The sequence below is a fragment of the Peromyscus leucopus genome, chromosome 9 (assembly GCF_004664715.2).
Source record: "Peromyscus leucopus breed LL Stock chromosome 9, UCI_PerLeu_2.1, whole genome shotgun sequence".
Classification (NCBI taxonomy): Eukaryota; Metazoa; Chordata; class Mammalia; order Rodentia; family Cricetidae; genus Peromyscus; species Peromyscus leucopus.
This window is the reverse complement of record NC_051070.1, coordinates 43927862-43942051: the sequence shown is the minus strand read 5'-3', so window position 1 is coordinate 43942051 and position 14190 is coordinate 43927862. Positions and strand designations below refer to the sequence as shown.

Below are 14190 nucleotides of genomic sequence, written 5' to 3'. Positions count from 1 at the left end.
TATTATGTGTGTGTGTACAGTTTGTGCATACTGATAGTCACTGTACAACTGCCCTACAGAGGCCAGAAGAGGATGTGGAATCCTCGGGGACGGCAGCTGCGAGACATCTGACTGTTGCAAACCACCCAGTGTGGGTGCAAGGACCTGAACTTGGGCCTCTGGGTACTCCCGACCACTGATCTACCCCTTCTGCACCATCTTCCAGAGTATTTCCAGTGTAGCATCCTTCTGAAAATGGCATCCTGCTGACAGTAAGATAAAAAAATTACATACTGCTAGAATAGTTCCTAACAAATATTCATTAGGTTTTTGGTTTTGTTTGTTTTTAAGTCAGTCTCATTAGGAAGCCCAGAGCAGACTGGTCTCCAACACAGAGATCCGCCTGCCTGTCTTACAACTGCTGGGATTAAAGGTGTGTTCCACCACGCCCAACCCTATTTCTAAATGTTTAAAACACTAAAAGGAATCCCAGTTGCTGTGGCATCAAAGCGTATCTGGGAGGTTGTGGGGCGTTTACCCACCATCCCCACAGCTCCCCAGAGGTTTCTTGAGTGCAAGCAGCAGGAAAAATTAGATAGAAGGATTTAGATTGTGGAAATGAACAGATAGAAAAGAAAGGATAGCCTCGAGAGGGCCTGGAACCTATTCTAATGGGCCCTGACTGTCTCTGTCCCAGGGCATTTATAGAGATGCCAAGGGGTGGAGCAAAAGACCTCCTCCCAGCACAGCAAATGCAGACCATCTCAGACACCTGCACTCAGGCCTGTGGTCCTAATCATCTTCTCTATGTAGATCTGCTGAGTAAAGCCATAAGGAACATGAAAACGGGCTCCCAGAGGAGATGGTTACCAATAACCACATTTTCTATAAACTTGGAAAGATTGAGATAATGACATTTCTGTTTTCCCCCAAAAATATTTTTCTAGTATGGACAAATAATAATAGTAACAGTTATAAACAAGCAACTTTGTACAAAATAATTTATTGCAGAATTGTCTAGGCATTATTTTACAGTTAATTTTTCTCCTCTCAGCAACTATGAATCTAGAAATAAAGGAAAATCACTTTAATTAGGACTGTCTAAATTAAATCTCCATTCTGAGTTTGTATCAGATAGTAGATTTACAGACATATTGACATAGCTGAGAAAGAGTGATTCCATTATATGATACGACAAAAAGGTGCCCCCCCCACCAAATACTGTTTAACAACACTGTGATTTAACAGCTTAACTAATTACAAGAATTAGTTATTCTGAGGATTCTAAGAATTCACCTAATAGTTAAAGAATGGCTTTGAGGGTGATAGTGCTTTGCTGTTTTAGTTTGTACTCTGCCCAATCATGCTCCCTTGAAGAAAACCTCTCAGGACAAGCGACTTGCTGACTCTCTAATCAGGCAATCAAGCAAGCGCAATTCCTCCACCATGGTCTATAAGACCAGCACAGGCACACAACAAATTTGATGGTCAATTTACATGATTAAGAGGCAAACCAGTCTTCTTCACATTCTGAACTGTCAACATAAAAACTGGAGTTCCTTTATTCAACCATAAAGTATCACTTTTATGGCTATTATAAAAGAATATTAGAATCTAATGACATGAGGAGAAAATATAAATCATTCAAGTTAAGGTAAAAAGGAAGCGATCACATTAAATACCAAAATGGAAAATATAGCTATTTCGTTTGTGTTTCTGTGTGTGTGTGTGTGTGTGTGTGTGTGTGTGTGTGTGTGTGTAAAATGGATAAGATTTTATTTCATCTTTTTCATTTTACATACAAACCCCAGGTCCCCCTCTCTTCCCTCCTCCCACCCCCCAGATATGGCTATTTCTTAACATACAGCTAACACATACAAAAAAAAAAAAAAAGCCAATAATGAGATCAAAACAGATTCTGAAACTAGGATCAAAAGAAAACAGCGTAAGACGGCTGTCTACACCTTATCAGCAACTCAAGTATAACACAGAAGCAACAACACTCCTAATTCAGGAGTGTAAGACTGTATAAGTATAAACAAGCAATTGTAACAGGTGTCTTTGTAAATTGGAGGCCAGACACAGTATAAAACAAGCTTACACTATACTCCATTTAACACTTCTATTATTTCACTTCATGCCAATATTAAAATGCACACTGGAAAAGAAACCCTGATGTGAGCTCAGCTTTGAATCTGTAGGAGCACTCTGCACAGGATTTCAAAGTTCACGCTGCAAGAGCTCGTGGCCAGCCATTTGGTTCAGGGCAGCTTCAGTCCCCGCAGGCAGGAAGGCAGGTGTGAGTGGAAGCAGGCTATGGCAGGCCTTCCTGTAGTCTTCATACTGGACACTACAGTTCCCAAAGCTGCCATCCAGCAGCGCCTCAGCAACCCGCATCAGCGTCTAATGACACGAGGAGGAAGACCGTTATACAAAGATAAACAGCAGCGTCCAGTAGTGATCTTCATCAACAGATACAACTTATTCCTTATCCCCGAGAAAGACTTCAGTCCCTTCTTCCTATCTATAGTGAGCAATCATTTCAAATAAAGAACGTTCAGTGCCAGCGTTGAGCTGGTTGTTGTGGCACTCAGGAGGCCGAAGTCGCATTCCAACTCCAAGTCTTATGAGAACTGCATAGCAAGACCTGTCTCAAAAAAGGGAAAAGAAAGGCGAGATGCCTCAGCCGATAACCGTGCTGGCTACCAAGCCTGACAATGTAAGTTCAATCCTTAGGACCCAGATGGGAAAGTAAAGAACCAAATCCCAAAAGTTGTCCTCTGACCTCCACATTCCTGGCATGGCACTGTCCTTCCCAATAGACAAACAAAAAAACTAATAGGGGAAAACACTCTAAAAGCTTCAAAAAGATAATTCTAGTTTTTGTTTCATTACGGCAGCTTAGCATTAAACTGAGTATGTAGCCAGGGCTAGCTTTGAACTTCTGATCCTCCTGTTTCCACCCTTTGAGTCATGGAATTACAGGCACACACCTCATATCCAGGAAGAGTGTCTTTTATTGGTAACAGTAGTTCACATTACTAAGTGCCTCTATATGAGCCAGGACAAAGGACTTCATGTTTTGTTATTTCAGTTAACTCCAACTCAACTACGAAACTTGCACATCTTTGCAACAAGAAAAGAAATGGAACTTGCCTGAATTCACACAGCTCATAATGGGTGGAGCTGAGATTTGCATCTAGGCTGAGTTCTGTAAACTCAGAACTATGTTGTAGAGATGCATGTTTTGTTAGATATTGCAAAACCTAGAAATCAGCCTGGGAAGAGTCTTACCTTCACATTTTTATCTTGTATAGTTTCATCCAACCTAGTGGCTATAGCAATTGCTTTCTCTTGCCTTGACTTGTCCAGAAAATACATCATTTTAGCACCTGAAATTCCAACACATTTCAGTGTGAGTAACTGGGTTCTAAGGCTTACGTCTCATCTAGTTTATACTGACCAATCAGATGTGGCTTAAAGTGCTTAGTCAACTAGTGGTGAGCTAGAGCTGGCATCCACCAGCTCTGGGCAGCCAACTGTGACATTTGTTCCTAATTTCCTCCTATTCAGTAACATCCTACTGAAGCATTGGACTAGATTGAGTGTATGAGTTACCACGGCAAAACTATCAGAGGAGCAATTAAGAACACTTGCGGCTCTTACAGAGGACCCAGATTTAGTTTCCAGTACCCACATGGCAGCTCATAACCATCTGTAACTCCAGTTCCAGGCAATCTGACACCCTCTTCTGGCCTCCATAGGTACTGCACACATGTTGTGCACCAACATACAAGCAGGTAAACCCCCATACACATAAAATTTTAAAAATAAATTTTAAAACAAAACACATTATCAAAGCTTTTCCTTCACAGACAATTATCAAACATTTACTGAAAGAAGGCTAATTTGACACTTCTGCGCTTAGAAACAATGTAATTCAAAATATAAATGTACAGGGCTATTTACACAATCAATATTTCAGCCAAAACCACTTTTAAAAAGCACAGTGCCTTAAACTAAAGCATCTAAAGAATAAATTACTGTCACAAAGAAATATATTCAAAGAAAGATATTTCCATACTTACAAAGAAATTTTTAAAAAGCTTTTTAAAACAAAACAAAACCCAGTTCATGTGTCCTGAAAATGGTATGGTCTGTGTTCACGTTCCTACTGTATTCTTATTAGTGTACATTATTTGTTAGTAATTTGAGAACCCTATACATATTAACTTACAGTTACAAAGTGGTCTTCTGACTTTTTTTTTTTATTTTTTTAAGGAGCTTTTCTTTTTCTTTTGTTATGGGATATTTTGATTGTAATTGACACTCCCAAGACTGCCAATAAAGTTTACTTTGAATCAGAGGGTGGAGCTAGCTACTAGCTGACCAAAATTAGCCATAGAAGTTTTGGAGGACATGGGACACAGACAGAGACAGGAGAAGTAGTAGGGTGGGACTTAGAAAGATTCCCTGCCCTTTTGGATTGAGGAAGGAGAGAGGAGGTCATTGGTCACTTCTCAGTCACTTCTTTGACCACTCAGATTCTTACCCAGATATCTGACTCCCGAGTTTTTATTAATAAAGAATGATTAGATAAATGCTTCATTCCTTTTTAAAAAAATTTATTTATTTATTATGTATACAGTGTCCTGTCTTCAGAGAGCAGTGTCTGTCCAGACAGTGTCTCTACAAGACAGGGAACTGGAGAAGCGCACATGGCTCCCGCAGCTGCTGGAGCAGCCCCGAGTCTCTGTCACAACAGATGATGTAATAATGGGGTCCCCAACACACCGGGACCTAGAGACAGTGCCGCCCAGGGTGCTCCCTGACCGTTCTCTGTCCACGGACACAGTGCCAGGATATGCTGTCCCTCGTGTATACCCTCACATGCCACACTCTGTGCCACTCAGACTCACTGGACAATAGCTCCATGTGCCTTAGCTGACTGGATAATATATGGATACATGACGGTGAACTTTCACACCAAACTAGATCTGTACCCCGATGCTGGTTTCCAGTCTGTGTCCCCCATAACTCATCATGACTCCGCTGCCCTTACCCCCTCTCCAATCCACCAAAGCAGTGCCCCACAGGACACAAATACATTTCAAGACAGAAAATACGTAACCCAAGTCTGGGGACGTCGCCCAATTGGTAGACAGCTCGCCTAACATGCATGAAGGCCTGGGCTCAATCTCCAGCACTGCATAAAACCACATGTGGTGGACCATGGCTCTAATCTTAGTATTCAGGATGTGGAAGTATTAGGAAGTTCCAGGTTATTCTTGGCTATAAGAGGCCAATCAAAACAACATTAAACTCTCCACCAAAAAATAAATAAATCAATAAAAAAGCATAACAGCAATAAAAAGAGAAAAAAAATTACTCATAATCTTAGTATCCAAAGACAACATTAAAGTTTTGGTATAAACTTCCTTTCAGAGCTTTTCCCAGGCATATTTTTACACAACTGACATTTATTGTTTGTTTGCTCTGCTTATGTATATAAAGTTATTTATAACCAGATAACCAGGTGGGTATAATCCCGGCATTTAGGTCAAAGCTGGTTCAAAGCCAGCCTGGGTTACATGTGACCTCATCTTAAAAAAAAAAAAAAAAAAAAAAAAGGCTGTTAATCACTGTTATTATAAATCATGTGAATAGAATTAACACTGCTTTAATGTTTAAATGACTACCTGGTATTCCAGTCTACCATTTACCACTGTTTCCCATATCACTGAACATACATCTATTTGTTCATTCTCTTTTCCTAAATTTTACATACATTTCAGCAGACAATCTTTGTATTGAAAGCTCGCTCTGTGTTTGGGTCATTTTTGTTTGAGCCGGGGTTTGTGTATGTAGCCAACTAAGGCCGGCCTTAAACTTGTAATTCTCCTGCATCAGCGTCTGGAGTCTTGGGATTACAGGTGAGAACTACTACCCCCACCCAGTGGTAGTTGTATTAAGTTATTTACAAAAGTATGACTATAGAATCAACATATTTTTACTTCTATCTTATGTGTACTGCTTTGCCTGTGTGTATATCTGTGTACTACATGCATGCCTGCCTGTACACCCAGAAGTCAGAAGAGCACTGGATCCCCTGGAACGGGAGCTAAGGATGGTTGGGAGCCACCATGTGGTGTGCTGGAAACTGAACCTGAGTCCTCTGCAAGAGCAGCAGAACTCTTAACTACTGAGCCTCAATCCAGCACCTAATGTACAACCCTTCCTAAGACAGACAAATTGTGTTCCTAAGTGGCTGTGTGAATCAAATCCAAGAGTGCTGCTTATTATAGACTCGAGTATTCTCTTTCTTAACAAGAACAGTTTGGCCAGTTCAAAAACAAAACTAGTCCTGTGTTTTTTGTTTTGTTTTTGTTTTTTCCCCTGGTAATTAATTAGGCTGAATACTTTTCCAAATACAAACCTGAAAGTAGATGCTGAAGAGAGGTAGCATTGTGCTTGAGAAAATCTTCATTAAAGCTGTGCAAGTCTTTGTTGACAAATATTTTCTTCATTTCTTGAGCTAGAACTTGGCTCACAATGTCTGGAAGATTACTATGATTAGATACTACAAAAACAAAAACATTTGGATTTGTTTTTCATCTGTCCTTTCAGGGGGAAAAAAAATCAACTGAAAGATTTTTGTATTTAATGTTAAGCCAAATATATATATATACACACACAGTAAAATTACTCTATCACTCCTTTGAAACAAATGGTATTTGTCTAAAATGCACTAATTTAAATCTTATCATTTAATTACAGGTGTACAACCATTTGATATCAGGCAAACCTTTGGTTTGATTACATCTTTGTGGTTTCCTTCCTGTCCAGCTAAATGGAGGATGGCTTATATTTGCTTTTCATGGTTACATGCACACGAACACTTCCTCCTCATACTTACCAGATTTAGAAAATTTAATCAAGCATTCATGTAACCACGCATTATTACTGTCAATGGCAAAGGCTCGTTTAACAGACTGCAACATTAGTAGAAACTTCCCTGTGCCAGAAAAACAAAACAAAAACCCAGCATCAGTAGTTATGTGGTATCTTCTTCACTTTATTTTAGCTTCACTTAAATTCAAGAACTTAATTTTTAAAAAACACTTGCTAGAAAAATTCAAAGTTAATTTGCATTATCCAAGACAATTTTTGCTTTCCTAAGAAAATTTTAAAAATTGTGTCACACAGGCCAAGCAGTGGTGTCCCATGCCTTTAATCCCAGCACTTGGGAGGCAGAGACAGGTAGATCTCTGTGAGTTTGAGGCCAGCCTGGTCTATAAAGAGAGTTCCTAGACAGCCAAGCCACACAGAGAGATCAAACTGTCTCTAAAACCCAAAAAGGAATAAAACTGCTTAACATAAATATCTTAGTTAGGTTTCAACTGCTGTGATAAAACACATGACCAAAAGCAACTTGGGAAGGAAATGGTTTATTTCATCTTAGAGGAAAGTCAAGGCAGGAATTCAAGACAGGAATCCTGAGGCAGGAGCTGATGCAGAGACCATCGAGGAACCCTACTTACTGGCTTGCTCCTTATGGCTTGCTCAGTGTGCTTTCTTATACTTCAAAGAACCACCAGCCCACGGGTGCTGCTGCCTAGTGAGCTGGATTCTCCCACAGTAACCAAGAAATGCCCCACAGGCCAATCTGGTAGAGTATTTTCTCAAGTAAGGTTCCTTCTTCCTAAATGTAAACTTTAGTATGCACTGACATAAAACTAGCTAGCACATGTAAAAAATCTATATATTGCTCCAACTATTTTCTTACTGGATTTTATTATAATATTTTAGTATGTTGCCCAGCAAATTTTTGAGTAGGAAAATAAAAGGAAATTAAACCTTTTGTGGAAGGTTGACATAAAGCTCTAAAAAGCAAAAATGGATCTAAGTGACAAAATTATACTTCAAACAGTCAACATTATAAAGGTTCGAAGCTGACCTCAAGGTTAAGAAGGTGTAATTTAGTGAAGAAGTACATGCCTAGCCTGTGTGAGGCCCAGCCTTCAACCCCCTGCACCATGGAAAACAAAACAACAACAGACATACAAACCTCAATTCCAAACAATGTGTTACCTTTTCTAAAGTAAATTTCAAATGCTAGCAGGTGGGTATAAATGTTATCAGCAGCGAGGGTCTTTAGAGGAGTGAGGAACTTGATGGCCTCTTCTAATGGATTGTCAACCTGTTTTGAAGCAGAAAGGAAAACTTCTGTATTTAAAAAGCAGGCACACAGCCAGGTGGTAGTGGCACACGCCTTTAATCCCAGCACTTGGGAGGCAGAAGCAGACAGATCTCTGAGTTCAAGGCTAGCCTGGTCCACAGAGCAAGTTCCAGGACAGTCAGGGCTACACAGAGAAATAAACAAAAAAATTAAATAAATAAAAGGCAGGTACACATGCCAAATTCCTCTCAAGTTTTATATAAACACACACAGATATATAATTTGTACACTTTCTTGTATAGCCAAATGAGCATGAAAACATTTAAACACTTGTCACCTGTAAATAAATTCAAAGTACACCATCAGGGGATGGAGAGATAGCTCAGCTGTTATTCATTCACTGTTCTTCAAGGGGAGCTCATTCCCAACACCATGTCAGGAAGCTCACAACCACCTGCACCTCCAGCTCCAGGAGATCCGCTGCCCTCTACTGGCCTCTGCAAGCCACCCCTACCATACATACATACACACATAAATAAAATGAAAATACACTGCTGCTACAACAAATTCCAAAAACTGGGTGTCTTTTTAAAAACTCCTTTCAGTCTGTAAATTATAAGTCCTACACTGTCTGCTCACCAGGCTTAAAATCAAGAAGTCAGAAGGACCGCATCCCCTTCCATGGGTTTCCAAGCTTTTTCTACTTCCTACGGTGGGCAGTCCTCATTCCGTGGCTATGGCCCTCTTCCACCTTGAATGCCAGCAACACATCACCCTACCCTTTCTGCTTTTCTCCATTTGTGACAGGTCTTGTCTGACCATACTAGGCCACGTGGACATTTCAGGCTAATGTCAATCTCTCTCTTTCTATTGAAAATAGATTTTTTTTCCCTCTCACAGAATATATGCTGAGTATAGATTCCCCTTTCAGTTCCTCCCCACCACCCCTCCAATCTAGATCCATCCCCTTTCTGTCTCTCATCAGAAAACAAACAAGCTTCTAAGAGATAATAAAAATATGAAATATAGTAAGATAAAACAAAAATTAACACATTGAGCCGGGCGGTGGTGGCGCACGCCTTTAATCCAGCACTCGGAGCAGAGCAGAGGATCTCTGTGAGTTCGAGCCAGCCTGGCTACCAAGTGAGCTCCAGAAAGCGCAAAGCTACACAGAGAAACCCTGTCTCAAAAAACCAAAAAAAAAAAAAAAAAAAAAAAAAAATTTAACACATTGGAATTGGCCAAACAAAAGAAAACCAGAAGGAAAGAGCCCAAGAGAAGGCACAAAACACTGACCCATTCATTCACACACTCAGCAAGCCATAATATATATTCAAAGGACCTGCTGCGACGGCTAGAGTCTCCAGCTACTCTCTCAACTTCAGCTACTTACATCCTTAATTTCCCTTTGCCATTATGCACATCACAGGTTCTGAGAGTTAGAACACACCTTTACAGGATGCTATTCTGGTCTATAATATTTCTATATATAATTTGCCATTAGCTAAAATTTGCATATTGCCATTCAAACAGTAACCAGTGGTTCTCATAATGACTTGAAATATTACCAGTGGCTCCTTATTTAAACATTTAAATAAATTAAGGCCAGAACAGAATCAAATAGCATGAATTACCATAAAACAGTAACTGCAAACTCAACTCACCCTTTCTAGTTTTTCAGGTCTAAGTTCTTCCTTATGACCACTGGCAGCTTCTTCTTCTTCTTCTCTTTTTTTCTTCTGGCTCTTCTGCTGACGTTCCCTTTCTGTGTGCTTTCTCTCTTCTTCTAACTTAGCCTTTTTCTGGGCTCTTCTTTGCTTGCTAAGCATTTTCTTCAGTTCTTTGGCTGACAGGATTTCTATAGATTCACATGTGTAAAGCATGCCACTGTCATTTTCCATGTTTTGTCTTTTCTAAAATATATACTATTAATATATTTTTCTTTTGGGGAGGGGATGGGGTAACTATGTAAAAGGTTTTAGAAAGTATATTCCCTGTGACTAGCCAAACATGGCACACAAAAGGCAGCCATTAAATGCTGGTTACATTAACAACTAAAATGAATTCCAACTCAGCCCTGCCTCTGTGATAATTCTGCCTCTGTTAACTTGACACAATCTCGAGTCACCCGTGAAGAGTCTCAACGAGGGGCTGTCTAGATGAGGTTGGCTTGTGGGCATGTCTGCGGGAAACTGTCTTGGCTATGTTAACTGATGTGGGAAGAGCAGTGCCACTTCCTGGTCTGAGTCCCGCACCACATTAAAAGGAGAGAGTTGAACAATGTGCATGCATACATTCTCTCTGCTCCTAAAAGTGGCTCTGACCAGCTGCTCCAAGTTCCTGCAGCCTTGACTTTCCTGCTATGATGGACCCTGACCTGGAGTTGTCAGTTAAAATGAACCCTTTCTCCATAAGCTGCTTTCCCAGGGCAGTTTATCACAACAGGATACACAGTCTCCCATACAATAAGTAACAAGAAAATCACTTTATCCTCCTTAGTTTCAAGTTGCAAAACACGTACCAACTGTTTCAAGAGTGAGAGAATATATGTAACAAAACCTGTACTTCCTAGCTACTACATACTGGGCCTCTATTCTGACAATGGCAGTCCAGTGACTGAAATGTAAGAGGTAGTCTCACTTTCAGTAAAGCAAATACCACAAGTTGTGAAAATATTTTTCCTGAGGTACTCAAAGCTTTTTTTTCCTCTTTTTTTTTTTTTTTTTTTTTTTTTTTTTTTTTTTTCCAGACAAGGTTTCTCTGCCTGTCTTGGATCTTGCTCTGTAGACCAGACTGGCCTCGAACTCACAGAGATCCGCCTGCCTCTGCCTCCCAAGTGCTGAGATTAAAGGTGCGCATCACCACCACCTGGCCACTCAAAGCTTTTTAACTTTTAATTAAAAAACATTTATTAAGCTGGGGGGTGGGGTGGTACACGCTTTACTCCCAGCACTCAAGAGGCAGAGGCAGGTGGATCTCTGTGAATTTGAGACCAGCCTGGTCTACAGAGTAAGTTCCAGGACAGTCAGGGCAACACAGAGAAACAAAACAAAACAAAACCATTTATTACTACGATTGTGGCAGGGGAGGTAGAGAGGTTAAGATTGGGGGGGGGGGGCGTGTCCTAGTGCATGTATGAAGGTCAGAGGTTAGCCTTATAGAATCGGTTCTCTCCTTCCACCTTTACGTGGGTTCCAGGAATCAAACTCAGATCATAAGGTTTGTGTGGTGAAAATTTTATCTCCTGAGCCATTGCACTAGCCTCAAAAGCTTTTCTTTTCTTTCTTTTTGGTTTTTCGAGACAAGGTTTCTCTGTGTATCAAAAGCTTTTCTTCAATTACCATTTGAAGAAAGAAAATAGCCCATAGACATTTATTTATATTCTTTCTTAACTGATGTTAAGAAAACAAAACCAAGAAAGACTGTGCTTGATGCTGTGGTATATACCTGTAACTCCACTTAGGAGGCTGAGGCAGAAACATCAAGAATTTGAGGACAGCTGAGCAGTGAGACTGGGGGATAGCAGGAGGCATGTAAGTCATCTCACTGGGCTGACCAAGATGTATCTGTTACAGAACATCAGCCCCTGACTTTATCTGGTCTCCCGGACTTTTTCCTAATGTGTCAATGAACCAATACTGTCTTCACATCCATTCGATCACATTCTCTTTTACTGTTGTTTTAGTTGTACAAACATGGGGTGAGGCAAGACAACTCAATACAGTATGTAGTGTGTAACTGAGTTAACCCTTTTTTTCCCCCAAGACACGGTTTCTCTGTGTAGCCCTAGCTGTCCTAAAATTTGTTCTATAGACCAGGCTAGCTTCAAACTTAAAGATCTGCCTGCCTCTGCCTCCTGAAAGCTAGGATTAAAGGTGTGCACCACCACCAACCAGCTAACATTTTTATCTCCTTAATTATTTGACACATTTTCCTATGCAGTATGTGGTAATATTTTGAAATTTAGCCTTCTTTTTAAATCTTTTCATTACCTGAATTTACGTCTTGTTGCTTGCTTTCACTGGTTAAAGGGTTATCATGTAATTTCAAATATATTTCAATTGCTGATCTAGCAGCCTTGAAATAAAAGGTGTGTCTTCTGAGAGTATCTTCTAATCTCAAGAGGTCAACATAAGCGCGGAGGGTCATCTTTCTCATGCAGTATGTATGGAAGTCAAATTGATCATCGGTTATCTCAAAAAAATGCTTAAAAACAAAACCACAAGATTATCCCTTACATTTATATCAATAATAATTTTATTTTAAAAGAAAATTACAAAAGCCCCAAAACAATACAGTCACAGCTGTACTTGGTTGCCCTTTCCAATGTCAACAACACAAAAGCCATCAAGTTCTCTGCATTCAACTTTAAGTGTCTTTTTTACAGCTGTGATATTCTGAACACACCTGATCTCAACTTACAGGGGTCTTCTAGAATCCACCCTATTTCCTCATATCATATTTTGTGATGCTACTCTACGCTGATAAGGCAAGTATCAGGTCATCTTTTAAACCTGGAAATTGATGCATGTCAATGTAGTTTTCCTCTGTACTCCCATAACAACGAGCAAGGCAGCGCTAAGCAACTTTGAAACTGACTTCACGCAGGCTCACACCAAACGTTTACAAATCTGACTAGCCTCGCGCCGCCCACAAGCCTCCTCTCCAGTGGATCTAACATAGCACAGAACCCACCCACGTGAGGTAAAGAGCTTAATAACAGGGCCTGTGAGTAAGTCTTTTATTTCTTAGTGCCTTAGTGATTTCATCTAAACTAGGAATACTTCTACATAGCCAGATTCTTAATGCGATTGTTCAAGCAACACATTTTTAAAGTTTATTCTTCTTAGCAAAGTACTACACAAAGATAACATGACTTTTCCCTAGTGAAGAGGCTCCCATTAACATACTCATCATATTCCATACATTTTAAAATCTTAAGTCATAAGGTCTTCCTAATAAGCAAGCTCAATGCTTTCATCTAATTTCCAAAGGACTTATATCCCCACCCCCAAAAGGTTATGCACTAATTCCTTTCATGAAAACAATACAATTCACCTCTGATCTACATAAAACAATTTTATAATTTAGTTTTCTCCCTGACATATATTTATACCTCTGATTCTCCACTCCACTTTGGTTTTTCCAAACTCATATACAAAAATTAAGTACTTCATATTCCCTCAAGGGAAAAGGGTGCTGAGGGTGGTCTAGCAACTCACTGTGCAGAGGATATATCAGCAATTGTCTCTAACCACTTGATATTTTTAGTCATCTTAGTAATTAGAAACATTATATATACAGAATCACACTAAAAACCTAAGAGTTTAAGAGAAGAATTTCAAGAATAAAAGTAAAACATGGAGACAAGAAACAGAAAAAATAAACATTTCATATTAGTTCATAGTTATTAGAAAATCATGTTTTAATGACATTTGAAAATTAATTTTTTCCAATGAGATAAATTAGTAACGACATTAATTTGATTTATTTTTTAAAAATCAAAGGCTAACATATTTCATAAAGTTGCCAGTGCTTTTCCTTAATGTAAACCAAGCTTACATAAGAGTAATACATTAAAATTCAACACAGCTGGCGAAGGGAAACAGAAAGCTAAGTCATAGAGCACACAATAAGATGAAAACATCTAAGGGACGGTGAGACATGATCTCGGTTGAGAAACACATGAGAAGGAGACGACAAGCTTCCAAAGATATTCCTAGAAATATCAGTAGACACGGATTTTAAGTCACATTTCACAAGTCATCTGGAACCACACTTAATCCACCTCTATCAGTAACAGCCCACAGGCTGCCTCTCTCCAGTTGATGTCTTCTATAAACTGGGTGACCAGCGTAGCCCAGTTTACCAGAAGTCGTCTGTTTTTCCAGTGAATACACTGCATCTTGGAACCACTCAACCAAAGTCAAACCTGGTATTTACTTACTCCACATAGCTCTTGGTAGTTAACAAAACAAAACAAAACAAAAAACAAGGCTGGGTGAAATCAGAAAAGGCAGGGCACTGCGGAA

At 39.7% G+C, this 14190-nt stretch overlaps 1 protein-coding gene across 2 annotated transcripts in view; it reads right to left on the bottom strand.

The window, feature by feature from the left end:
- Positions 1-956: 956 nt before the first annotated feature.
- The window catches only part of Naa16 (N-alpha-acetyltransferase 16, NatA auxiliary subunit), a 58058-nt gene continuing 44824 nt past the window's right edge, over positions 957-14190 (bottom strand). Inside the window, exons 14-20 of one of the 2 annotated variants that reach the window (XM_028878631.2) lie at positions 12151-12364; positions 9823-10016; positions 8071-8179; positions 6896-6994; positions 6416-6559; positions 3274-3371; positions 957-2382 (exon numbers count right to left, since the gene is read on the bottom strand). In XM_028878631.2, coding sequence (XP_028734464.1) covers positions 2200-2382; positions 3274-3371; positions 6416-6559; positions 6896-6994; positions 8071-8179; positions 9823-10016; positions 12151-12364 — 1041 coding nt within the window. In that variant the 3' untranslated portion in view covers positions 957-2199. Of the gene's footprint in view, positions 2383-3273; positions 3372-6415; positions 6560-6895; positions 6995-8070; positions 8180-9822; positions 10017-12150; positions 12365-14190 lie in introns of those variants that run through there. The other variant, XM_028878640.2, reaches the window with a different exon arrangement.